Raw genomic sequence first — 27,588 nt, 5'->3', positions numbered from 1 at the left:
AGTTTGGTCTTAATCCAGGGACCATTGCTATAATTTTGCTCAAAAGAAAGATTTTTTTTATAATAAATTTTTTTTATTAACTTTTAAAATTTTAATTTTTTATAATAAAATGGGAGGAGAAACTCGAACTTGGAAGCTCTTTTAATTATATAATTGTTAATGATACACCACACAATCGTTAAATTACCCTAACAAGACACAATGGAAAAATCTGAAACATATCTCTTATATTTAATCTCCTAGTACGTGAGATCACATGATAAGTATAGGAATTAAAATGAGGAGAAGATTTAAACTTTCGAGTAAGAAAGTGCAAGCAAATTTTCGTATGTAGAAGCATTGATTTTCATAAGGGGGCTCGTATTTACTTTACATCATAATTAAAAACACATCATCATAAAAGTATGAGGGGCTATGTAGCAAAACCAAATTCTGAGGGGTTAATTCGAGATTTTAAAATTTAGAGGGGTACGGCAATGAATTACCCTTTTATATAAAATCCAAAACCTCAGCGACTTTCTCCCAGACAAAGTTGAACCGAGTAAAGGAGCTGCTAGGGTTTCTCTATCTACTCGGCATTAGGTTCAGATCTCACTCTTCCTCTCTACCCTCGTATGCCATCTGATTATCGGTGCTCCAAATTTCTATATTTCATTCTTAATTGTTGTTAATTTTTTATTAAAAAGATGATGAGTGTGATTTTGCTCTTTTTCTCTACCTGTTTTGAATGCTTTGTGGCTTTGATTTGCAGCTTAGATCAAAGAATGTCTCGTGTGTACGTCGGAAATTTGAGCCCTCGAGTTTCCGAGGCAGATCTCGAAGATGAGTTTCGCGTTTTCGGAGTTATAAGAAGGTACTTAGCGATTAAGTTGCTAACAATTTCTTATTTTTGTATGATTTTTGTTTTAATTTTACAGTAATTTACAAACTTTTAAGTATTGTTCTTATTATTTGGGATCGTTGTTAATTTTTTTTTCATGTTTACTTTTGGGCAGTGTATGGGTGGCTCGGAGACCACCAGGCTATGCTTTTGTTGACTTTGATGACAGTAGAGATGCAGAGGATGCAATCCGTGAAATAGATGGTATGTTTAAAATTGGTCTGTTTATTGTTTTCAAATGGGGTTTCTCAGCTAGCTTATTTCATTGATTTCCACTGGAAAGGAGGATAATTAGTCACTCCACAGCTTTTTGTTTGTGAAGCTGTATAATTGAGCTGAACAATGCATGATTGGTTTATCTTGCGGGGTGCATCTAGCCAAATCTACCATCAGTTTATTGATGGGAAGGTCTTTACTTCAGTTTTTGGTGAACTGTGTAATGAAAGGACATGGTCTCATGCCCTTCATGAAATTATGTTTTCAACTCATCTATCGTGGTTGCATAAATGGTTTTATTTTAACTTGTAGGTAGTTTATATTATATTGCTCACCCCCCCTTCTCTCTCTGCACTGTTTTTCAGTGTTGTGAAATTATGAAAGCTCCATAATGTGTTAATTTTTTGTTTCTTCTTTTCGTTTGGTTTTGCAACAGGTAAGAATGGATGGAGAGTTGAGCTTTCACACAACTCTAGAGGTGGTGGTGGTGGTGGTCGTGGAGGGGGTCGTGGCCGTTCTGGCGGTTCTGATTTGAAGTGCTATGAGTGTGGTGAGCCTGGTCATTTTGCTCGTGAATGTCGTCTGCGGGGTGGTTCTGGAAGACGTCGTAGCCGCAGTCCCCCTCGATACCGTAGAAGCCCTAGTTATGGTCGCAGGTGATGTCCTATTTTCAGATATTCTTTTTTTACATCCCATTTTGTTTTCCTCTAACCAGTGTTCTATGTAGTTAGTTATCAAACAAGTAGTGTTCGAATGTATTTGGTATCGAAAGTTCGCCTTGCTGGATGCAAGTTCACAAACATATCTTATAGTATTTTTATCTGGGTTGAGCTGGCACTCTCCTATCTAATGCCTTTTGACTCTTTTTACTGTTAAGCAGGAGCTACAGTCCTCGTGGGCGGTCCCCTAGACGTCGCAGTTTGACACCACGTGGGAACAGCCGTAGCAGGTCCCCACCATACCGTGGACGAGAGGAGTTGCCGTATGCCAATGGGTGAGGTTCCTTTCACTACGTTTTAGCAAATACTGCTGCGAAACCCTTGTTCTACAGCATGGAAATTATTGTGTTGGAAAGATGACTTTCCGTTTGATAATGTCATGATGGTATATATCCTATGCATTTACTCTGTTCAGATCTGTTAATAGTAGAACATGTGAGTAGTTGTGTAATGTATAATTAATGTTGCTGATTTGTTTTACTGACATATGCTGCTGTGTTTTTGCAGTAATGGTCTGAAGGATCGTCGCCGAAGCAGGAGTTGAGGAGTGCTTAAATGGCTGTCTGGCTTTGTTTAGAGGATGTACTGGCATTAAGTCTTGTTATGTGTGCTTGGACTTCAGCACAACTGTGTTTAAATTGGGGGACGCCCTCAGCCTCTACTCTCTCTGATTTGGTTAAGTTCCTTCCTTTCTTAACTTTAGCTGGTTTTATTTTCTATGCAAAATAGGTGTAGGCTTGAGGATATTATTATTAAAGGTAAAAGTGATAAACATCATATCTTTGTTTAAGAGTGTTTCTGAGAATGGTGCTAAAGATCTATGCTTTTTCTTTCTTTTGTGTTGAGGTGTCGTCTGGTTCTGCTTCATTGGTTTTGTTCTTCTGCACTCCCTTGGCCCCTGGGATTTGTGCTCCTCTTCTGGGATCTTCAATTTTGAATGGTTGTGGGTCCCAGCCGGCTATCTGTATAGAGCTTCAATTTTGTGCTTCTGTACTCGTCCCTGGGATTTCTTCACTGCCCTGCTATGGGGTCTGCAATTTTGAATGGTTGTGGGTCCCAGCCTGCTATCTGCAGAGCTGCTTCTAATTTCATTGAACTTCGTCAGTAGCGATGCGCCTCCCTCAAACGACTATAGTGGCATTTGTTTAATTTTAACTTAGAAGAATTGAGGAGGAGCTTCGTGTGCGTCAAATATTTCTGCAGGTACTCACATCTGTTCTACAGAAGTTGGGTTGTAGAGTTTATTTAGATTTGGCTTATAATGGAACTCTAATATATACAGGAGGCCACTTTTAATAGATTTTGCCAGTGGGAATCGTTTCTTAGCCCCATTATCCCATACCCTTTGCCTTGGTCGTCAACAATGAAATTTTAACCCCTTCTTTTCTGAGGGAATTGCCTGTGAAATATATGCCTGCAAATCCGGATATTCAGAAAATAATTGAAAATAAACGTTTTCAGCCTCGCTTTTGATTCGGGTTGACATGGCTGTTTTGTTCCGACCCAAGTTAGAATTTCACTAAAAATTTGTTGTTTTTAATGCTGGTTTGAGTATCCCTATTAATTTTCCAGCTTCTTAAAGCATGAGAAATCGCATTTTGAAATGATATTTTTTAAAGATTTGTTCATCGTTTTACATAAAAACATAAACTTGGCTTTACCAGAAGAGTCGGACAACAATTTAGCGACCTATTTTCCCATCAGGATTTTTTTTTCAAAAATAATTCAAGTGAACTGCCGAAAATAACCTAGTTTACCCATTGAATTCAAGGCAACCAGCATTAAAAAAAAAAAACCAAAATTACAAAGAGATTTGCGTCTTAAAAAGTGTTTAGGGTTCAAAAGCATAAATAGAGTATTAATATCTTATGGATACCGTTGATTTACTAAGAATTATGAGAAGATATGCCAGAATAATAATGCTATTTGAGAGCCTTTTCCAAGGGCAAGGTCTGCACGTTATTATTTTAATTATTATCATTATTTATTTCTAGATCTGCAAAGAGATAATGACCTTTCTAATTGAATTCGATCCAAGGAAGGACAATCATGAAAAAGGCAAACTGATTTGTTATTATGCAAATTGGTCCCATCCCATCCCCACAGGTTTATGTTCGTCCGTCGGTCTTTGTCAAAACCAAATTTCTTCAGCTAATTAACTTAATTGCGATCACTTTCAGTCTCTTTCAGCTATGCCCAATTTCTAACCATACGTTCTAACTTCCAAGCAAATTTTTTATTTATTTTTGTTTACAATCTAAGAGGTGAATTTTTTTTACTTTTCGATCATAAAACAATTCATGATTCTGGCACTATTCTTAATAGGAAGGAAAATTATGATCGGGATAGCGGATCCAAAGCTAACGTCGATTATAACCCTTAACTTTTCATGAGCTGGGTAAGAAGAAACTCTCAAAGACTACAACTTGTAATAGGAGTGGCCTAATTTTAACCTAAATTACAGTCCAATATTCCACATCTGAAAAATAGAAGATGCTGAGATAGTAAGGTCAAGTTTGAAGTTTCTACCTATAAACTCGTATCAATTGGTATCACAGCCACATTCAACGCCGGTGGATGAAACTCTCATGCCCACATTGATACGGCGATTGAACATCACCACAATGTAGAGGCCCCACATTGGTAGGACATGGAGATTATAATAAAATGTGAATTATATATATACTTGTGTGAAGTTGACATCAACAGAACAAATATAATTTTCTGTCATATAAGCTGCACAAAAATTTATAAATTTTCCAGGTTTTATCTCACAATCTCTTGATTTGAGGGATATTAATTGGATCGTGCCTCCCTCCCTCCCTCCTCAACCAATTTCTTCCAGTGTATAAAAAAAATAAAAAAATAAAAAAGGTCAAAACCAAAGTGTGTGAAGCAAATTATAGCTAGATAGACTTGTAGCTTTTTTTTAACTGCTAGTGTAGAATTTTATATCTCTCTCTCTTGTCTTTAATGGGCACACTTCACTTCTTGTTTAATATAAACATTCATGTTCTTCACGTTCTCTCCCTATCTGTGTCCGAGATTCACTAGCTTTCTTAATCCTTCCTTCAACATTACATAAAATAAGATCACCCGCATCTTTTTCTTCCCAAAGTTTCAGCCTTGGATCAAGCCTCCTCTTCCCTTCTCTCTCTCTCTCTTTGAAACTTGTCATTTTAATATTTGTTTTGGTTTTGGAAGATTGGAAAACTTCCCAACAAATGTGGTGCACTTGACCTGTTGCTGTTCATTTGTGTTGCAACTCATGTAATGCATCTTTGTATGTATTTGGTCTCTGCGGATGAATAAATGTTACCAAAAGTGCAAGCATGGAGTTGAAGAAAGATAAGCTAGTGAGGTAATTGTCTCTCTCTACTATACAACTCCATCTAATATTTCTTGGTTTCTTCCCACTTTTGCTTAGTTTTCTAATTTGGCTTAAATTTTGTGTTTTTCATGTTCATAGATTTTATGATAATGAGAAACAAGATGTTCAATTTTCATGGGAAAAAAGTGACACCCAAAAACACTCAAAAGAGTACAAAGTCTCAGCAGCAGCAGCCCCTCTGTTAATTCCTGAAGGCAGCACTGCTGCTGGTGTTAGAGCTAAACCTCACAGATTCGGGAGTTTTAAGGTTTTCCCAGAGAGCCATGAGCCATACAAGAAGAAAATTCTTGATCCAGGAAGTGACATATTCTTGCAATGGAACAGGATTTTCCTCTTTTCTTGCTTGGTGGCGCTGTTCGTTGATCCGCTCTTTTTCTACCTTCCTTCTGTGCTGAATGATGGTAGCTCATCTTGTGTGACAACTGACTTGAACTTGGGAATTGTTGTGACTTGTTTTCGCACTCTTGCCGATATGTTCTACCTGTTGCACATGTTCATTAAGTTAAGGACAGCTTATGTATCGCCAAGTTCAAGAGTTTTCGGGAGGGGTGAACTTGTTATGGATCCCAAGAAGATAGCAAGAAGGTATTTGAGAACGGATTTCTTCTTAGATCTCATAGCTACACTGCCTCTCCCTCAGGTGCATCATCCTTATTTTTTTTATGCATATTTTTATCCCGGTCTAGATTGATTCTTCTGCAAATGATTCTCTGATTTCGTAGCGGATTGAAAAATATTGAGAAGGGCATTGTACCTACATTTGAAGAAAATCCAATGTAGTTTTTTGTATTTTGTCCCCATCTATATTAGTTTTCTGTAACAATTGTGGAAATAACAGTGCGTTTATATTCTGTTTTGCAGATTGTGATATGGTTTATTATACCTGCAGTTAGAAGCTCCCATAGTACCAATAATGCCCTTGTACTGATTGTTCTGCTCCAATATGTTCCAAGATTATATCTTATTTTTCCATTAAGTTCTCAGATTATCAAAGCCACTGGTGTAGTCACAAAGACAGCTTGGGCTGGGGCTGCATATAATCTCATCCTCTACATGTTAGCCAGTCATGTATGCAGCTTCTTTTATTTTTTATTTTAAATTTACCAATTCAATTTAACTGTTATTCAAGACTCAGTAACACATGCTAGCACAATGTTTGTTCTTTTAGGTCTTGGGGGCATCATGGTATTTGTTGTCCATCGAAAGGTACATGACATGCTGGAAGTCAGAATGCAGAAAGGAATTCAGCCCCATGAAATGTTTCCTCGGCTACTTGGATTGTGGTAATTTGAACAACGATGATCGCCGCAGATGGATGAACAGCACTCAAGTGTTTAGCAACTGCAACCCAGAAAACACCATCGATTTCAATTATGGCATTTTTGAGAATGCAGTGACTAAAAATGTGGTCTCCACAGAGTTTCTTCAGAAGTACTTCTATTGTCTTTGGTGGGGCTTACAGAACTTGAGGTATGATCATGAGTGAATGGTTCTGATATAATCTGCAATTTGATCATTATTGGTTGGTTCCTGATATAATCTGTTTTGATATATCTCAGCTCCTATGGGCAGACTTTGACTACAAGCACATTTATTGGGGAAACTTCTTTTGCCATACTCATTGCTATCTTGGGTCTGGTTCTGTTTGCCCACTTAATTGGAAATATGCAGGTAATTATCAAAACATATTATGTAATTCTTGTAATTGTTTGCCTTCAGCAACAAGAAAACCTTTTTCTTCATTTTCATTGTTAATAAATTCATGTCCATCTTTAATTTAAACATGTTCTACTTTAAGTGCAGACCTATTTGCAATCCATCACTGTGAGACTTGAGGAGTGGAGGCTCAAACGGAGGGACACAGAGGAGTGGATGAAACATCGCCAGCTCCCCCGAGATCTGCAAGAGCGCGTAAGGCGATTCGTGCAGTACAAGTGGGTTGCCACTCGAGGAGTTGATGAAGAATCAATCTTACATGCCTTGCCTACTGATCTTCGTCGTGATATCCAACGCCACCTATGTTTAGATCTTGTTCGACGCGTAAGTGTGTGTCTTCTCTGATCAACAGATTTTTGCTGGCATTGAGATTCTGATACAGAAAAGATCATGGCAAACAAATACTAATGAGTAATGCTTCACGTTGTGTCATTTGCAGGTCCCCTTTTTCTCACAGATGGATGGTCAGCTTCTTGACGCCATATGCGAGCGTTTAGTATCCTCCTTAAGTACTCAGGGCACCTACATTGTTCGTGAAGGCGATCCCGTTACAGAAATGCTTTTCATCATACGAGGGAAGCTAGAGAGCTCAACAACAAATGGAGGCAGGATAGGTTTCTTCAACTCCATTACTTTGAGACCTGGTGACTTTTGTGGTGAAGAATTGCTGGCTTGGGCATTGCTTCCCAAATCAACCCTCAACTTGCCTTCTTCGACAAGAACAGTTCAATCCCTTGATGAAGTGGAAGCTTTTGCACTGAGAGCAGAGGACCTCAAATTTGTTGCCAACCAATTTAGACGGCTTCATAGCAAGAAGCTGCAGCACACATTCCGTTTCTACTCTTACCATTGGAGAACTTGGGCTGCTTGCTTCATTCAGGTTGCGTGGCGCAGGTTCAAGAAGCGACTGCTGGCAAAGAACCTCAGCATGGTAGAGTCATTTTCATATAATCATGACAAGCATGAAGAGGCTGATGAGGCAGAAGAAGAAAAGGAAGATTACCCTAATACCACTAATGCAACTTCAAATACTTTCCAAGTAAGACAGAATCTTGGTGTCACAATTCTGGCTTCAAGGTTTGCTGCAAACACTAGGAGAGGAGCTCAGAAAATCAAGGATGTTCAATTGCCTAAGTTGTTGAAGCCTGAAGAGCCAGACTTCTCAATAGAGCCGGAAGATGACTAGTTTATTAACATTGCTACATAAGAAAAGCCACATTAATAATAATAATAATCAAAGCCAATAGTCAATATTATGCAGAGTTTTTAAAAATTAAAAAAAAATTATCTTCAAAAGGTCTATTTGGAAATTAAAATAGCATGGTATCCAATTATAATTGGATGGATTGTGTGGTCATGGGAACTGCAAGTCTCCAACCTCCCAAGATGTTGGGTCAACATTAAAACCTATGTTGTGTTTTCACTTAATTTCTGGCATCTGAATTATTGAAGAAATGTATCCTACACTATGACCCCATTGTAAATTCTAGTTCCTCTACCTATAGCCAGCTGTAATCTACAACTAAAATAATTTGTATACTATCTATTGCATTTGTTAATGTTGATTTTCATTACTCATTTATCATATAATTCTTTTTCTTCCTACTAGTTTTGGTTTTTTACTGAAAATTTTCTTCCTTGCAGTTTTCATTGCTCATTGAGGATTGAGAACCCTTCTGATCCAACAGCAAAAAGGCCATGTTATTTCAGTATGGTGGTGAACAAAACTGTAATTGATCATAAATGCTAATCAGTAAAACATGCATTGAATTTGAAGTTCAATATTAGTTGAGGAGAAAAAGTAAATTGGGTTCCTAGGGTTTCAGAGTGATGTTTGCTGTGTTGTATATAAAATGCAGTTGCAAGTTGCAACTGATTTTTTGGAATATGATTATGGAATTCAAATGACCAATTTGTTCTCTGATCAACAAGAAAAGGAAAACCTAAGTGCAGTCTAACCCTTTGTGCTTGTGGGGACTTCCCAAATTGGGTTTATAATCAGTACCCAAGCCCCAACTTGATTTTAGTCAAGGCTATCAAAATGGATTTTTTTTTTTTTTAAAAAAAAAAAAAGGATTTCAATGGGTATGTGTCCTCCTCATCTGTAACTCTAAGTGAGTTGAGATTCAAATTGTATATTTGTTCTCACTGACTTGTAATGTTTGTTTCTCTTTGTTTATGTTTTTTAGAGTTTCTGCATTGCAAGAGCCTCCATTTGGGACTGTGTTCTTCCTGTATGTATTATGAGTTTTTGCCCATCTTTCAATGAATCCTACTGTTTCGAAGAAAAAAAACAAGAAACACCTATAAAAATAAGTTGGGTATGGGCCAGACAGACGGTGATGGACATGAAATTTCACTCTTTTGTTTTCTTCTCAATAATAAAAATGAATGATAAGAAGAAAAAATAAGTAGAAGAAAATTACTTTTATTGCAAATGTGTGGTACATAATAGTGAGGCAGGCATATCCCAGTTAATAATACATGGGGACATTAACAGGTGGCTTGTTAAATCAAAGATTTTCTGAGAAATTTATAAGGTAGTGATTATTCCATTGCAACCCAACCAAGGGCACTATCCACAACAGCAAAGATCAGATGCATGCCCACCAAAGATCTCTGGCCCCCCAACTCTTGGCCATAAACTGGAGGCTGGAAAGCTTGAAACTTTATGAACCAAAAACCTCAGCCGCCCCAAAATACCATAAAATGCAAACTTTGTTTCACCTATTTCGCCTGCCGACACTTCAAATTTGTCTAGAAACACGTGTGCATGGACACACACATACGCACTCCATTATTTGCAGATTGTAGGGAGAGAGAGAGTGTATTAGATAAAAGCTGAATATACATAAAGGAATTATTATTTTCAGATAATTTAATTACAAATGATTCTTGCTTTGCATGTCTCACTAGCTACCAAGAAGGAATCTACAAACCAAAAGCATCAGGCAAACTCATCATCCTTAGACTCCAATCCACCTTCTTGGATTCTAAAACACAATAATCAATGACAACCCAATATTCTGTACGGTGAACAAGAACAATTCAATACCTGTGGTAAATAAAAATAAAAAATAAAAAATTGAGGAAAGAACATTTGGAAATGTGGTATGGGGAGTGCTTGACAAACAAAGTTCCTATCTTGTACTTCATTCTCACTGTATGTAAATGATTCATGCTATTGAACCAAAGGGTAACTCTGTGCTGCACATTCCCAAGGCAAAGGGGTTGAAATTCCTCAATGTGTATATAGGTGTTTGCTTTTTCTCCTTTTTTTTCTTGCACCCATGAATTATCAGCTCATTTGCTCCCCAATGAGATCAAGTCCTACAAGAAGGAAGGTCACACCTTGGAAGAGCAGGAAGTAGAAGTGTACTCCTTGAGCAGATAACAGACTCCTGAGAGAAGCTGTGAGCAGGAGGAATGCTAGAGCAAGCTCTTTCCTATATATCTTGTTAGCTTTCTTAATCGGCTTAGGAGCTACTTCTTTCTGCTCCATAATTCGGTTCAACTCAGTAAGCTCACTCTCAGAAGCTCCTCTGTGGACCTGCAATTGGTTTACCATCTTTGATTCCCTTTCAGCAGCTGCCAGTAAGTCAGATTCTGATGACCTGCCAGTCTTCTTGGTGATAACCCACTCATAAGAGCTACCCAACTGGAACAATCCAGAGACCATTGCGTTGAATTTTGTTACCGACATAGTGTTCTCAAAAAGCAGGTAAGGAACAATGAAAGGGAATGATTTGGGGGATGGAAGAATGTTGAGAAATGACATGAAAACAGGCACGTAACAGATGACCCACGCAGGAAGCTCTGCCTCTGGGACAAACATGGTCAGTGGAAGAATTATGCAGAACAAGGTGAAGGAATAGAATGGAAGGATGAGTTTCCTCAATAGAAAGAATAATAGTATCAAGTTTGCTTTCTTCCAAGCTGTTATCTGCAGTATTTGTACAATTCAAGACATTATGGTTATAAATAATGAGCAATTGGGAATAGCAGAATAACAGACTGTTATAAATAAGATTCAAGGCACCTTAGAAGTTATAATAGCTGGAAGGCACAATCTAAATAGCTGCATAGGACCAGAATGCCAACGATGCTGCTGCTTCCTATAAGCTTCATAGGACTCGGGCACTTCACATAGTACCTGAAAATTTACATAGCTTTAGGGCTTAAAACAAAATTTACATGCAGTTGGAGGCTATAAATATCAAGGTTATGCACTCCAACTTTGTCGTCCGCAGAGACACTAAACCAGAAGTACACTAAAAATATCACAAATGACAATTCCCTGACATGTTAGGTCTAGATAAATAGATATGGAACAACTATAATTTAAGATTACCTTAACATCGTTAAGGTAGATGAATTTCCAACCATTGAGATGGGCCCGGACAGCTATGTCCATATCCTCTACAGTAGTCCTTTCTAGCCATCCTCCAGACTCCTCAAGGGCTTTAATTCTCCAGACACCAGCAGTTCCATTGAAACCAAAGAAATTAAGAAACACCCCATTAACCTGTTGTTCCACCTCAAAGTGGAAGCACAAATTAACATTTTGGAGACGAGTCAACAAGTTCTCATCCTTGTTCACAAAGGCCCATCTAGCCTGAACTAAACCTAGTTCGGGGTTGTCCTGCAACACAGAGTGAGATATATTAAATTCCTGAAGGGTTCATCAACCAAAAAATCACACTGACAAATGTAATATGTTGCTATTCACCTTGAAATGTGGCACTGTTTGCTTAAGAAAATCTGGATTAGGTTGGAAATCTGCATCAAAGATTGCAACAAATTCATAGTCCTTCACATAATCACAGCTCATTGCAGACTTGAGATTTCCGGCTTTGTAACCAGTTCTAACAACGCGATGCCGATAGATTATGTTGATACCCCTTTGGCTCCAATTAGCAACCTCTGTCTTTATTAACCACTGGATGCTCTCATCATCAGAATCATCAAGAACTTGAATCAAAAGACGTTCCTTTGGCCAATCAATCTGGCAGACTGCAGAGATAGACTGCTCATATACCTGCAAAACGCCAGGACAAGAAACCTTATGAACATCATGAAGAATCTATAGCACTTTATGTGGTCGCCATTAATTTCTTATGCTTCAATTTTTTGGCCTCACCATCATGTATTACACCTAAACTGGCCACAGTCTACTATCGACCTTAAATAACAGATCTGAACAATGTGACAATTCTTCACATTCTTTCTAAAGTTCACAATTATAACTCTAATTTGCAATTTTTAGTAAGAGGATACTTTATTCAAATGATGATTTTATTTTTTATTTTTGCTCACAACCATTAAATGCTCACAATAATTCTTCAACTGCTCACCAAATTTTACATGATGCTATGTTGCTATCGACCCTAACTGGCCACAGTCTACTATCGACCTTAAAAAACAGATCTGAACAATGTGACAATTCTTCACATTGTTTCTAAAGTTCACAATTATAACTCTAATTTGCAATTTTTAGTAAGAGGATACTTTATTCAAATGATGATTTTTTATTTTTGCTCACAACCATTAAATATTCACAATAATTCTTCAATTGCTCACCAAATTTTACATGATGCTATCTGAATCTAAGAAGACACGTTTTATTAAACAAAGTTTTGCAAGTTTGGTGGTGCAACTGGATTACTAAGCATAACTATCTACTCCAGAAATAGTAACTTATGACTAGTGAATCAAATGGCCACCAGCTAAAAGCAACACGAGAAACTGAAAGAAATTAATGAAGAACATAGAAAGGGAAGAGATAAAGTTCAATTCATTACCTCTTTCTCATTGCACATTGGAATTTGAATAAGAACCATGGGGTACTCATATCCAAATTTCTCAACGTCGTCTGACTTCAAAGAATCCCAATCTATCCTGGGCTTAATTTTCTTGAACTTTATCCACAAGCAACCAAAGCTAAGTATCATACGGTCTATGGATTGGATAAGGAAAAGGACGACACAAAATTTAGAAAGTGCTTGAATTGCAGGTGCAATGTAATCAGCCCGAAACGTTAACCAGGCAACATAAACCATGTGGAGCAAGCTTTGTATATCAGAAGTTCCAGGGATGTGCAAACTTGGGTTCCTAAAATAATGCCAACCTTTGAAATATGCAACAACCTCAAAAGCCAGAATTGCAAGGGAAGTCACTAAGAAGACTCTTATGACTGTAAACAGTAACTTCTGCTTTCCCAACTTCCCACTCTCCATAGCTACACCTTCCCTATAGATTAACCTCTTCTTAATGGTACCAAGCAATGCCCAGAAGATTGTGGCAAGCCAAGAAATGCAACTGACAGCACGATGAGCCTTAAGAAGCAGGACCCATGTGACTTGCTTGGCATTTTTACCCCTGCTCTTATCAACAGGCCTGAATGCAGCATCAGGACCATCAATCTCCACAACAGAGAAATTGGGGTTCTCCATTGTCACAACCACTGGTGTTCCCTTAGTGGTGTCTTTTGCCCAGAAATTGGAAAATTCCAATCTTGGAGCCATTTTCTCACACACAATAACACACAAATTTTTTGTTGTTGAAAAACTATGAAGAATATAAGAACCCAAAGTCCCAAATTTTACAAAAACCAAGAAAAACTCTAAAACCTAGATCTGAAGACAGAGAAATGAGCAAAACCCATTTCAGGACCAACCATAAAAAACTCAACTTTACCAATGAAAACTCAAGGAAGTGAAGAACCCTTTTCAAGGCTCTCCATTCTACACAGAATGCAGCCAAGAAAAGCCAAAAAAGAGAAGTGTGGGAGGTTGGTTCTTTGTAGTATCTCAAAGGCACTCAAGAAAACACAGAGCACGGGAAAGCCACATTATGAGGGAAGGTATCTGCCTATCTGCAGCTGTAATAGCCGAAACACCATGTGGGGTACTTGTCAAGTAAGCCCATCAAGCTCAACCCTTGCTTTAAACTCACACAAATATATTACCATTCGGTGAAATATTTTTGATTTTCAGAATCTGCTTAAAAGCTCACAGGTTCTTTCTAAAAAAGTTTCAAAAATGCACAGCGGAGTTCACTGGTAAAACATTGGAGAATGATTTGACTATAAATAAGCATCCCATTGTTTACTGAATCCAGGTGTTGACTCTCAGTTGTTATTGTAATTGAATATCATAGACAAATCAGGAGCTGAACATGGTCACAAATCACTCTTAAGAGTTAATACAATTACAATTTTGTTAAAAACAGAAAAAGGAACCAAAAAAAGAAAGAAGGAAAATTCAGTTACACAGAAGACCCAGAAAATCAACTGTCAAAACAGGCAATAATCTTAAATATACTCCAACTCTGCACTACAATGGCGGAAATGCCTCACTGTCATTACTTCAACCAGCTAACTCTCTCCCTCTCAAACCCAAAAAAAACAAACACCAGCTAACTCTCACTTTCTATATCAGAGTTTCAGAATAAGATAGTTTTAGTAAAATAATGAGTGTATTATTCTTTTTACTATGAATTAGAAGCTTATATATAAGAATATTCTTTTGTTCTTTTATTCTGTATGACCATTTTCTTTTTCTTTTTTAAATTTAAATATGAACATTAATACAAAAAGACAGTGGTTTTAGGCCCACTGCAAAAAGCCAATAGCTAGCCACCCATGTGATGTGATTGTAAAAAGATTTTCATTTAGGGTGTAACATTGTAAAGCTTATTCACATTTCATTTTGTATAAATTTAAGAAAAATATTTTTTTTTATTGCTATTATTATTCTAAATCTCATTTTTATTAGTTAACTAGTGTTTATTAGGGAATTTTTTTATATTAGCCAACTAATCAAAATGACTTAATACAATAAAAGAATGATTACTAGTTGTCTAATTTTAAATAAAAAATTTCCTGAAATAAGTATGATTACTGTGCTAATAAAATGGAATTTTTTTCATTCCAGATTTGCCACATTTTCTCTCAGGGAAAGTATAAAGTTGTAAACTTTTTTAAATTTGGTTTTCTATAAGAAGAAAAAGAAAAGGATTTCACATGTTGTGCTGCCCACAATTTATTAATCTTAACCACTGAGACTTATTTAGCATTAATATTACATAAATCACTTGATACTTTCATTATATGGACAGTGCGTAATTTGCTGTGAATTGATGCTACATTATAGAGATTCACTGAAATAAAAATATAAAATAAAAATAAAAATCCAGAAATTTAATTATTATTTGTTTCTTGTAATAATATTTAGAAGATATACCTCTCCTTCTACTTAAGATAGACATATTTGCCTGGGATTTAGCCCAATAAAAAAATGTCTTAACTTGCAGACTAGTTGTCATAGGTTTGAATCCACATGACATCAGAATAGTGTGTGTAAGAAATTCCACTCCTCTTAGTTTAGATTATTGTTTGTAATAAAAACAAAAACAAAATAGACTCATATTTTTGTTGTTTCATGCATAAAAACTGTGTATTGTCTCTCAATTATTGCTTATAGATCTGTGTCCATGCGTGCATGTGATTTCAAACCGTCTCATCAGATATCAACAAGAAGGCCTTATGAATTTCAGCTACCATGAGCTGGAGAAGTAAGGTCATGCCAATTATAATACAACTCATACCCTGTGATTCATCACAAATACTATTTTGCATATGATTATTAATTTGTTTTTTCAATTTTGAATTATACAAATTTGTACAAATTTTTAGCTCAAAAAAAAAAGACGATACTTTATAACTCAAATGAGTAAAAGCATTTACCTTGCACTCGAATTCATACATTTAGGGGGAAATTAATAAATTAATAAAAGATGGCCTTTCTTATGAAACATATGAGTGGGATAATAATAGGGTAAATGGCGGAAAACCCCCCTGGACTATTCGGCTTGTGGAAATGTCCATCATGAAATTTTTTTTCAGCCAATTTAGCCTTCGTATTAAATTTAATTGCCAATTTCACCCCTGCCGTTAGGTTTTCCCAATTCCATCCAAATGCCTGTCAAATATAAGGGTAAATTTGACATTTTACAAAGTAATGCATTAAGAAAATAAGGAAAATGTAATATAATATATTTAAAAGGTATAGCCGCCCGGCTATACTGGCAATTTCATTGTACAGAGGAAACCTTCACAGAGTCTAGACGTACCTCGTCGATGGCTTAAAATTTAATCTCCACCCTCCCTGCCACCTCCTCTAACCCTAACCCTAACCCTTCTTTTGTTCCATAACAGCTCAATGAAGCACCAAAGGTGAACACTTTGACACACCCCAAGATTAAATTCGAAGCACCGGAGAATTCTCCCAACTCCGCACGGAAGGAGAGCTTGGACTTTCTCTCAGAAGAGCTGAGAAGCTTTTGGAAGGCGGAAATTTGTAGGGCCCTGCACGAAAGGGTTTCTGAAATTGATCCGCAGGGCAATATAGGGAAGATTCGCGAAGGCGAAATCGTGGAGACTTTGAAGCTCGATTCCACCCTTCAGACAAAGCAAGATTTAGAAGAAATTTTGCAAAGTATTTGGTAAAGGCCATGGCCAAGTTTCGAAGAAGCCGACAGAACCTCCATCCATTCCTGCATATGGGCCTTCTCGAGTTTGGTCTGGGTGAGGATTGGAACTGGGACTGGAGTTGAGAGAGTTTTTAGTTTTTAGGTCAACAGTTGAGGAGGAATAGGCTGGGGAAGACGATGATTGCCTTCCCCTTTTTTTTTATTCATTTTTTTTTTTTTGGTTGCAGTTTTGTAGTTTTAACAATTTAATTATTTTAAACTTTAAAAAATTAAATTTAATTCAACAGTGAATCGCGTGCCTAACATGTGACATTTAGACAGAAAATTGGATGAAATTACATGAAAACTAACGGCAGGGGTGAAATCGGCGATTAAATTTAATACGAAGGCTAAATTGGCTGAAAAAAATTTCCATAATGGACATTTCAACTAGCGTGATAGTTCAGGGGGGGTATTAGACCATTTACCCATAATAACAATATCATGCAAATCTTAGGTCTACCTAAGATTTTCCTAAAAGAAAAAGAAATTCATATATTGGCCCCGTGAACCAACCCACCAAATTTAATTCGTGATTCACTTGAGCAATGCATATCAAGGAGAAAAAGAAAGAAAATAAAAGATGCAGGCCCATAAAATTACATAAATAAAAAGAGTAAATAAAACCCACACACAAAAAGGAAAATAGTAGAGCAAAAGAAACGAGTATTTTGGGCAGCTCCCTTTAGTATTTGGGTTTAGAATCAGACAAGACAACAACGCAAGCAAAGCACATTTTGCATTAAAATTCAAAGTGCCCCCAGAAGGCCACCCAACAGCCCAATTCAATTGTTTTGTCGGCTATGGAGCTAACAAAGCTTGAGGTGGAAAATTAATGAAAGTGAATTATATATATATATTGAGGGATTCTTAAATAATTTTATTGCCCTTTAGTGTACTCTATGATTTTTTTTTCAACGATCCAAATGATCTATTTTTTAGGTCTTTATTCATAGATCATCTTTGCAAAAAATTAGACAAATCAGAAACCATTTAGATATCTAATTGTGTCCTACAAAATCAATGAATACGGTATTTCAAAAAAGTACTAAAATGTCAATAATTTAATTGAGTGATCAAATGATATCGAATTCAAGTGATTTTTTTTTATAGAGATGATCTTTGAATGCATATCTACAAAATAGATGGTTTGGATTAGTGAAATGCAATCCGGAGTAAGCCCTATTAGGGTGTCTCTTGAGAGATCCCTCAATGGAAGCTATCTGTATATATATATATATATATATTACAGATTTCTCCTATGTGGACGTCCGAATGTTATTACCTTGCGGACGCCATGTATTTTCTATTATCCCTCCCTTCTTTTCTCGTTGTTTACAATGACGTCCTCACACTAATAACATAAGGATGTCCAAATATATATATTTGTGTGCGGTGAGAAGATGGTAAGCCTTAAATTCGAATCTGTTAAATGGAAAAAGAAATTATTGTATTTATTTTCCCTGCAATATTTTGATGCAGTTGTTGGAAAACCCTAGTTCAATTGAAGAAATGGTTTTGGTCGTGCATCAAGTGCTGAAGGGTTTTAGGGATTCAGTAAATTTGAAGAATTAAAGGGTGATTATAATCGGATTTCAGAGTCAATTAAACTTGTAAATAGCTGGATGGGTTTTGGATTTGGAAGGCTGGAAGCATCTAGTCTCATTTTCTCAAGGTCATCAGTTTAGATCAACTTGAAACTCTTGATGCTTTAAAATCTTTGTTTTTTGATTCACAATGCAATATTCTAGACTACTCTAATTTACGTGGAGGAGGATTCAAACTCGGTATCTAATCTAACTGTACGAATGAACAGTGTAATTAAGCCGAATGGTAATCTATCAACATCTTACTCAGCCACAAGCAATAATTGCAGTATGGGAGAACAACAAAGGATATTATTATTGCAGTGAAGGATGTCCTAGCACAACAGGAAAACAAGCGCATGTGCATGGAGGAGCCTGGGAGACCCATTCTGATATAGCCTGGACCCTGGAAGATTTTTCTTCTCAAGGGCTAATCTATCCGAAAACATGAACCGGGGTATTTGCTTTCTGTAATACCTAAATTTCAAGATTCAAGAGAGTCAACATGAACCATGTATCATTGTTCTTCGAAGAACTAATAGCCATGTTTGATGAAAATAGAAGCAAATAATAAAAACAGAAAGCAGCCGTTAGTGATCGTATGCGATCTTTCGATATCAATTTCATTTACGATGAGCCTCCACGTCTGAAACCCGCTTCGGGGGCTTGCTCTTCCTTTGCTGATATTTGGCAAATGAATACCAAATTCCGCCAGCCGTGTTGATAACTAGTCCAGTCACATTCAGAAAATGCACTTGCACACCACCCAGTAAGACAAAACCAAGGGTCTGAGAACCAAAGAAACATGAATAAGTAATTTTGCTTTAAAATAAGATGAAAGAAAATTTAATGCCCACAATCATCAACAAAGAGGGAGTTCAGTCATACCGTAGAGCCAACCCCTTTTAGGACTCCAACGATAGTTGTTGTTAGAGCGGAGTTGACAATGGTACATAAGAACATGGTGTAGTTGAGAACAATGGCCATAACAAATGAAAGAATAAGGATCACCAAAAAATAAAACGAATTACTCTGCAAACAAAGAAAAACTCCGTGTCAGATATATTGTAGGATCTTTTTAGGAAGAAGAAAAATTCAGTGGCACGGTACCCCAGGCCCCCAAGAGCAATCTTTACATGGTTACTAATTACATGGCCAGGCAGCCACGCAACTGTATATCCACTCATCAAGAATCCCAAAATATATGCAAAGAACACAAAATCCGCATAATGAGTGGAATAATGCTTTAATAAAACCCCCAGCTCCCACCACATTTGCTGAAATTGATTTCACCCGCTGATCTAGGAGTCTGTAATGGGGATGCAGGCCAAAAGGAAACTAGGACTTCTCAATGGCTAAATTGCTCAAAGCAACATGTTTAGTCAACTATGTTGTCAATTGGAACTTGTAATTTGAAATCCATTATCAGAGTATGGTTTTTATACTGTTTAACATGTATTAACTCTTTTCTATCATAACTTCAGAAAGAAAGATTAGATGTCAAAGCGTCCTTTTCTCAATACAAAACCAACTTTTACTATTTCAGACTCCAATATATTTAAGAAAATGAGATAGGTTGGCGTCCAAAACAGTTTAAGCAGTCAAGCATTTCTTGCTCAAGCATCTACTGTTCCCATAATTATCAAGAATGAATTCAATTACATATATAAAGAAAAGGTTACGGTTCTGACCTTTGCAATTAGTAATAATAAAGAATTTGGAAATTCTCCTGTAGCTACAATGAGAAACATCAAAACTGGAAGAGACAGAAAGCTGTTGTAGTACATGATCTCAACTGATGATAGCCCATCCTCTGCCCCAGATTTCTCCACCAACACAAGGTACATGGTCTGATAATTAAGCGCTAGTATGAGTTTAGCTACCATAACATACAATTTGAAGCCAGTATATAAACCAATGGATAAACAAAAACATCATAACCAACCTGGAAAAAAACAGAAGTGAGAGCCATGCTATATCCAAAAAAGTCAAATGAAAAATCTCCCAGTGCAGCTATCACAACCCCTCCTGCAGTCAATATTACTGAAAGAGACACCTGAAACATGAAAGAGAGGAAAGGGGCAAATAGAACTCAGTATTGTCAAATTAGTAGTAATAAAAATGCTTCTTGCCAGGACTTTAGCATTATATTTATCGTCTAGAAAATTCCATGAATAACTTTTGCACTTCTAACAATAACTCCTGATGTGTGCTAATTTGAAATCAAGCATCCTTTATCTACATTTATAAGATCAACTTATTTATGAAGGCAAACATAATTCTGTCACAAGACAATTTGTTCCATATATGATGCTAGATGTCATCATAGAGACTCTTCAACAGCAACAGTAATTATATTTTGTAAAAGCTGAGTGTACTTACAAATCTAAATGACAAAGTTTAAAGTCTAGTGTTTTACACCTTATACTAAACCTCAAGAATGGAGAAGGGTTGTGGTAAGCACTGAGGAAATGACCTGGCCATAATAATATGAATCAGACACAAAATGCAACTTAGTCTCATCAAACATATCTTAACTTGCGAATTGCAGACAACTGCTCCCGCACTAACACAAAGTATGTAAAAGAAAAAATATAATGTAGCTTCCATTTTGAATTTGTAGAGTTAGTCAATTTGTATCTTATGGAATTTTCACATCACATGTTTCCAAGACTAAATAGTATCTTGCCCGTGTTCTAATTGGGGATAAAGCAAGTTTAGGGTCAATAGTACTAAACAAAAGAAGAAAGAAATCATAACTAATCCTTTCAAAATATATACACAATCATTAAGTTTAATAACACAGTAAAACAATCCATTTAAATAAACACAGGCAGGAGTCAAACATCGCACAAGCTGATCCAAACAAGGACAAGAGGGAACCTGTATTGTGGGTTTCCCCTTTCCTGAGACGAACCCAGCTATAAGCACAGCGAGAGGTGTGAGTCTTTTGATTGCAATATACATGGGAATATTAACTCCCTTCAAACTGGCCAATGCAAACGCCACATTAGCATTATAGAACAGCGACACCGGGAGAAGTTTTTTCGCAGTGCTCATTTCTAATCCTCTCGACCTTGTGTATCCCAATCTTCGACCAAAGTGTATAAGCAAAGCAGTTGCCAATTGCTAAGACAATAAAGAAATGAAAGGAGGCTCATTATGAACAACCAAGCAGGAAGCAGCTGCAAATTACTAAGACAATAAAGAAATAAAAAAGGGGGGACATCATGAACAATCAAGGTAGGTCATTGATAGAAATTAAAAGACCAATAGTCCAATGGTAAGTAATACCTGGGCAGTGAGAAGAGTCATTGAATGTGAGTACTCCATAAGAACTGCTTTATTGATAAAAACCATTGCCATGGAAGCAGCCCCATACGACAAAGCCGCAGACAAACTACATTCAAAGACAACAGGGCCGGGGAAATCAACGATTCTTCAATTCAAGGCATAGCATGCAAGCATAGCAAACATTTTCTTCTTTGCTTACATTTCTCATCAGCAAACGAAAAGTTTTTTTGGTAAAATCAATATAAACCCAAAAGAAAGCAAAAGGGGATATAGAAAGAGAACCTCAAAATTGAGCTAACTTCTGCATCAGGAATTTTCTCCATGGCCAAATCTAAGCTTCAAAACACAAATTCTCTATGTTGGTCACTGTGAATATGATCTCAGTGGCAGTACTTCCCAACTCCAGAGTCCCAATTACATGATAATCCGATGAAATAAACACTTGGGTCCTTTTTTGTTTGACCAAAACCTGCAAATCAATGAAACCCAAATCTTAAAAAGTTCGAAAAAAAAGGGTAGGATGAGACCCAATAGTGAAGATGAAGCGATCCAATTATAAGATTTACAAAATAGCAAACCTGGTGTGCAGTTACACAGTCATAACATAAACATTGAGTTGGGTTTTTGGATCAGGGAGAGAGAGAAGGGAAAGCCCGAGAAGTAAAGTGAGGAAAGTGTGAGTACGGAGTGTGCGTGAAATGTCAAGGGAGAGAGAGAGACACAGAGAGAGAATAAAAAAATGGAACAGAGGAAGAGAGAGAGAGAGAGAGAGAGAGTAACGGAACGAAAGGGGAAAGGAAATGTGGAAAATGGGAAAGTGGGGAAATGGGGAAATGTAAACCCAGTGAAGGTGAGAAATAGATGGCGAATGAGGCTCCGGCAATCTGCCATGGAAAGCGCGACAGCCATCGACATCAGACGTGGACATGGATATGGATTTAGGGTTAAAGATTATTGGATGCTTTCGTTCCTTCCTTCGATAGTTGGCTGGTGGTGGTCTTGTCTTGTGACTTTGGGACGCTGCGCGCCTTTTTAAATTTTACCCTTTTATATATATTTTTAAATTGCGATCTCAACGTTCTCGCTTTTACTGTGCTACATGAAAAATATAATCAATTATATAAATTTAAATAAATAAATAAAGGTGCCCTTGGATTGTTGTTTTTTCCATGCTATTAATCAAAGCAAAGTTTATTGACCAAAAGAAAAAAATTCAAAGCAAAGTTTTTAATTTTTTTTTTTTTTTGTCCTTTTCATTTTGGTCATGTGAGTTAATTATGATGTCTTCTTTTCTCCCCACATCATATTCCCTACATCAAAGTCCCATACTAATTTTTTGGGTCTTAAATAGTAAGTTTACCCTAACTTACATACTTTTAATCGGAAGTACTTTGTAAGGAACCACTTTTACTTACAAGCGCGTTAACATAACAACTATTTTATCACGTTTTTATAGTTCAAAAAGCGCTTTCAATTAAATATGCCAAACACTGGTCGTATAAAGACTAAAAGCAATCTCAAACGAATCCCAAGATTTCGAAAAAGTGCACCTTCTCCCTAGAAATAGAAGTGTTTGACCACAAATTTACAGATAAAACGTTGATTAAGACTTTAGGACTTTAGGGAGGCCTAGAAGGATATGGACACCAATCTTGCATTGAGTAGGACTATAGAATATCTTGAGTTGACTCAAGATAGTGCATGAGCTCTAGGACACATTTACAATCTACTTGGCCAGGCCAAGACAAAGTTCCGTCCAGAAAGACAAAGCCCTTATCAGAGGCACTTATTATGAGGAAGGCTCAAAATGGGCAAAATTAGAAAAGTTGGGAGGGAGCAGAAATTTGGATTTTGAGTCTCCATACAAAGGAAAATTAGTCTCGTTCGACTCTTAACAACCAGGCCTCAGACCAATTGGCTCTGGAATACGAGGTTGAACGTTCCACACCAAACCCAAATCTGTCTTTCCAAAAACTTCACCAACCAGGCCTTGGTCCAAGATTTTCATTATTTCCAATATAATTATTAAAAAAACTGTATAAAAAAAATCAAGTTTGTCGTGAATTTTCTCCAATTGTGAAGATCTATCATCTCTGTCTCGAAAATGTTCAACAGATGAAGGAAACTTCGCATAAATTAAAAATTATCTGTTTTAGTCAGGTAAAAATAAAATGATTGCAGTGCTATTTCTTACATGCATTAACAATCAGAGAATCAAAATTTTGACTAGTACAAGATACTCCACCCACCAAGTCCGACACTCCTAGAAATTCATGCTGCCTGTTAGAATACATTATCGGGAAGAAAGGAAAAGAAAAAACCCGAAAATGAAAAGGAATAAGCTGATCTGGTACCCTCCATTTTCCAACTCCCATCAGGACTGGTATTTCACCTTGTTGCAGCTCTTGCACTCATGGACGAGTGATAGTTGGTGCTCCTTTGTTTCCTGTAGGAAGAATAAACATCATCGTACTGGCTTGCCTCATTTGGATCAGCTGTGGCCCCAAGTCCCAACCTCCCCGAGCCACTCTTTCGATCAACACTGCCATCCGCATAAGTTCCTGTCTCAGGGTCTATCTGCAGGTTTGGAGGTGGAGGGATGCAAGCTCCACCCTTGCGCACCGAAGGCTCTCTTTCATACTCATCCTCGTCCCTCCCATCGGCATTATGAAGGGGCCCTTCAGAAGGATTAACTTCCCCAATCTCTTTGAAGAATTTTGACACTCTCTCAAGAATTTCTGATTGAGGTACATTGGATGGAGGTATAACAGTTGGAATGTCCAAAGGACTCATTGGAGAATACGGCACACCACTTCCAATCTGCATCTTTCTGACCATTTCAGGAATAAGACCAGGTGGGAACAGAGGATACGGTGGCAACTTCTCACCACTATTAGCAGGTTGACCTGGCAGTATATGTGGTGCAGGTTGTTGGTTTATTACTGGTTGAACAGAAGATGGTATGGGCATTGACCCTGGAAAAGCAGCAGGAGGGATTGAATTTGGAAGAAATTGCTGGGATGGCATGGACAGCGGCATGGCTTGGCCAGTACCTGCATGTTTATCAAGATGATCTTGGTCGTGTGAACTGGAAACAGAACTTTGCCTATCAGGCTGCCATTGCAGCATATTATGGTTAGTTGTCTGAGGTGCCAATCCTGCATTCAAATAAAAAAGATAATTACTATATCAGCCACATCATCAAACCCAGTTGCTGGCAATTTAACAGCACTACTGGCCCACAAGTGCAAGCACCCTTGACAAGTGAGAGTGGTTCCACAAAAGGGCATGTGCTTAACACGCACAGAAGTCAGAACACATCAGCCTACCTGCAGCTGAATCTGTTGAAGCAGAAGATGAGTCTTTTGGAGGCCCTGTAAAAGAATTGCTTGAGGGTACACCCATCATCTCATTCCTAAGTGCATCAATAGTATCCTGATCGTAAATGTTATTAGAAGCCCATAACTGTAAAATTTGCTGCAACCTCAATTGATTGTCCTCCGTGATTTGAGGGTTGTGATAAATCCTTGCAAGCATGGAACCTAAGATAGGTTTAAGTGCAAGGGATTCATTATCAAGGCCTTCACCAGTTCGCCGATGCGAGCTGTAAATTTGAGGCAAAAGAGGAAGATCAAAGAATTATTCACATCGATCAAGTGCCTCTGTAATAAACAAATGCAAAAGGCAAACAAGAGAAGACATCTCTAAGTTCTTTGTTCACATTGTCGTCATAAGTATACACTCCAGGCTAGATACTAGAAGCATTGTAAAGCACATAAACAAAGATAGAGCTTTTTCTTAGTATGACAGATTGAGTTTTTTCAGTACAAGTTCTTTACTACTGTAAAGGGACAAAAGCTATGACAAACTTATAAATTATCTGCGAACCCCTGTGGCAAGAAAGAAGAGTTAATTCATATCTCAAGAAAGGTTCATCCACCATCCCCTGTTACAATTTTATAAATTTAACATTTTTTCAAGTTTTCCACACCTTCCAACACAGGTCACATTCACAACCCCTTCCCTCTCCCTGCATAATAGTGCAAAAACCCATTGAAGGCATCATCCGTCTCATTTCTTCACACAAAAACATCATCCGATCCCCTACCCATCAATTAAATGTTTTTTTTTGAGAAATAAGAACTATAACAAGTAACAGGATTGAAGCCTTCAATGATTTAATGAAAATATGATACATCCGCGACATGGATTGTAGAGCATAGCACACGCTCAAAAACTACAACCACAAATAATGACTCTACTTTTTCTTCCATCCATTACTCCTTCCAAATTCCCAGTGAGTGTTGCTGCTGCACGCACAGGTCCAGCTCAACAAACAAAATTCTTATCTTTTCAGAGCTACATTGGCCCAACAAAATCGACCCAAAAGCATAAAAAGCACAAGCAACAAAGCACACATATGCAGGAAAATGCAAAACAAGAACTCTGTAAAACCTTGAATAAGCAATGCACCATTTGAATTACCTGTCAAACAAAATGTCATTGGCAAGGTAAATCACATGCAGTTGCCTCTCACAATCATCCAAGCCAAACACTCTCTCTCTAAGAGCTTCAGCCAGAGCAGGCGCAAATATCGACCTCTGCATAAACCAAAATTTCGCTCCTTTAATGGACTCTTTGGTCCCATTCAGCGATTTCAGCACACTATTCAGCTCTATCGCAACCTCAGGCGGAAGCGGCCCAGAAAGCCCTTTGAAGGGCTTGTTCGACGACTGGTCGTACTCTGGACGCCCATAAACTCCAAACGGCTGACCGTGCCGCTGCTGCTCGTAGAAATAAGACGGCAGCGGCCCACCCATCATCGCCCCGGCAGACGGCGGCCCGTTCATCATGGGGTTCGGCGGGGGTCGCAGCATGTGCATGGATGCAGGGGGGAACCCGGGCTGGTTGAATGACCCGCCGGGGCCCCACTTCGATATCCAGAGCTTGTAGCGGTAGTAGCTGTGGCCATCGCCGCCGAACAAGAAGGCGTACTCGGGATTGTCCTGCTGTTTCTCCCGGACCGTCGCTTCGAAATCCGGCCCCACCTTGGCAGCGTACTCGGCGACCTTGTCGATCAGCTTGTGGAGCTCCGGGTCGGATGGAGGGGCAGCCGGCGGCGGCGGAGGCGGAGAGTCGTAAGTGGGGCCGGCGTGGAAGGGGGAGGGGACTAAAGGAGGGGGGAGGTGAGGGGGAAAGGAGGGAGGCGGAGGGAGGTGGTGGGGGTGTTGCGGCGCGTGAGGGAGGACCTGCGGCTGCTGCAAGTGAGGGTGGTAGGGGAATTGTTGCTGGAGAGAGGGGTGTGGGCCCACATAAGGCGGGCCGTGGAACTGTTGGGTTTGTGGGGGAGGGTACCCGAATTGCTGCTGCTGGGGCGGTTGCTGCTGTTGCTGTTGGATGTTGGTGGCTGCTTGGCGCTGCTGTTGGGCGTAGGCCATGGCGGAGGCGGAGGCGTAATCGTGCGGCTGCCGATCCATTGCGCGCCGTTGTCTGCCAGAAAAAAGAAAAACAGTAGAAGCTGTTTTGTGTTCTGGGTGATAATTCGTCTTCTTCGTTGAGGAAAATTTTGATTTGGGGATTTTTGGGGAAGTTCAGTCCCCTGGTTCGGGCGGGGGTGTTAGGGCTTGTCACGCTTGTATTGTATATATGAAATTAAAAATTAAAAATAATAAAAAGGAATCCAAATCTTCTTGGAAATTCCCATTTTACCTCCAAATTTTACTTCCCTCCGGTTTTCTTTTTCTTCCTTTCGAAATCTCGGCTTTAATTTATTTTACAACAAATTTAAGTAGGGGTGGGCACGGTCCGGATTGATTCGGTTTTACGCTCAAACCACAACTGAACCAATAAGAAAATAATGGTTCGGTTTGGTTCGGATTAGCCTAAAACCATAATGAAAACCGAACCAATCCAAACCACTTGTAATCGGTTTGGTTCGGATTGGTTCGGCCGGTTTGTGCCTAACACAAAACCATGCATTTTCCAACCTGCTCTTACATTATAATGCTAACATTTTGCCATTATATCATTCCATTCCATTCCATCAAAGGCTAACACAACAATATTCCATTAATCAAAAGCTGTCCAATTTCTAGCATGCATCAAAGTTCACAATTTCCATCAAAACAAACGTTCTAAAGTTCATAAGAAATGAATACAAGATGATAAAACTAAGAAATGAAAGGATGCCCAAAATACAAGTTCATAATTTCCATCTAATCAAAACCTTTCCAGTTTCCAGTATGCCTCTAAGTT

General features: G+C 38.1%; 5 protein-coding genes across 7 annotated transcripts; 2 read left to right on the top strand and 3 right to left on the bottom strand.

The window, feature by feature from the left end:
- The first annotated feature begins 446 nt into the window (after positions 1-446).
- RSZ22 (serine/arginine-rich 22) lies at positions 447-2,652 on the top strand. Of its 3 annotated transcripts, none has more exons than XM_021963680.2 (6): positions 447-582; positions 752-853; positions 996-1,084; positions 1,533-1,752; positions 1,977-2,090; positions 2,323-2,652. In XM_021963680.2, the coding sequence occupies exons 2-6, from the start codon at positions 765-767 to the stop codon at positions 2,357-2,359; spliced, it is 549 nt and encodes a 182-aa protein (XP_021819372.1). In that variant the 5' UTR covers positions 447-582; positions 752-764; the 3' UTR covers positions 2,360-2,652. The 3 variants fall into 3 exon arrangements, with proteins under 3 accessions (XP_021819372.1, XP_088100650.1, XP_021819373.2); XM_088244524.1 differs by having other exon boundaries at positions 527-612; XM_021963681.2 differs by lacking the exon at positions 447-582 and adding an exon at positions 609-631.
- A 1,964-nt stretch (positions 2,653-4,616) lies between these two features.
- On the top strand, positions 4,617-8,481 carry CNGC14 (cyclic nucleotide-gated channel 14). Its single transcript, XM_021963684.2, has 7 exons — positions 4,617-5,176; positions 5,285-5,846; positions 6,068-6,274; positions 6,375-6,676; positions 6,766-6,877; positions 7,010-7,246; positions 7,362-8,481. The coding sequence occupies exons 1-7, from the start codon at positions 5,148-5,150 to the stop codon at positions 8,106-8,108; spliced, it is 2,196 nt and encodes a 731-aa protein (XP_021819376.1). The 5' UTR covers positions 4,617-5,147; the 3' UTR covers positions 8,109-8,481.
- Positions 8,482-9,770: 1,289 nt separating this feature from the next.
- On the bottom strand, positions 9,771-14,383 carry CSLC5 (Cellulose-synthase-like C5). The gene is made up of 5 exons (XM_021963724.2): positions 12,724-14,383; positions 11,652-11,960; positions 11,274-11,564; positions 10,962-11,075; positions 9,771-10,865 (listed from the first exon to the last, which is right to left on the bottom strand). Exons 1-5 carry the CDS (start codon positions 13,444-13,446, stop codon positions 10,221-10,223), a joined length of 2,082 nt encoding a protein of 693 aa, XP_021819416.1. The 5' UTR covers positions 13,447-14,383; the 3' UTR covers positions 9,771-10,220.
- A 3,948-nt stretch (positions 14,384-18,331) lies between these two features.
- On the bottom strand, positions 18,332-22,293 carry UTR7 (UDP-N-acetylglucosamine (UAA) transporter family). The gene is made up of 8 exons (XM_021963758.2): positions 21,912-22,293; positions 21,616-21,802; positions 21,334-21,439; positions 20,923-21,168; positions 19,985-20,095; positions 19,731-19,889; positions 18,928-19,071; positions 18,332-18,827 (listed from the first exon to the last, which is right to left on the bottom strand). Exons 2-8 carry the CDS (start codon positions 21,654-21,656, stop codon positions 18,663-18,665), a joined length of 972 nt encoding a protein of 323 aa, XP_021819450.1. The 5' UTR covers positions 21,657-21,802; positions 21,912-22,293; the 3' UTR covers positions 18,332-18,662.
- A 1,156-nt stretch (positions 22,294-23,449) lies between these two features.
- Positions 23,450-26,977, bottom strand: LOC110761265 (SWAP (Suppressor-of-White-APricot)/surp RNA-binding domain-containing protein). The gene is made up of 3 exons (XM_021963705.2): positions 25,819-26,977; positions 24,663-24,937; positions 23,450-24,491 (listed from the first exon to the last, which is right to left on the bottom strand). Exons 1-3 carry the CDS (start codon positions 26,808-26,810, stop codon positions 23,722-23,724), a joined length of 2,037 nt encoding a protein of 678 aa, XP_021819397.2. The 5' UTR covers positions 26,811-26,977; the 3' UTR covers positions 23,450-23,721.
- Positions 26,978-27,588: the final 611 nt, after the last annotated feature.

This window comes from Prunus avium, chromosome 1 (assembly GCF_965620075.1).
Source record: "Prunus avium chromosome 1, drPruAviu1.hap1.1, whole genome shotgun sequence".
Lineage (NCBI taxonomy): Eukaryota > Viridiplantae > Streptophyta > Magnoliopsida > Rosales > Rosaceae > Prunus > Prunus avium.
Note: the sequence above shows the minus strand (reverse complement) of the source record. Positions and strands in the feature narration are given on the sequence as shown.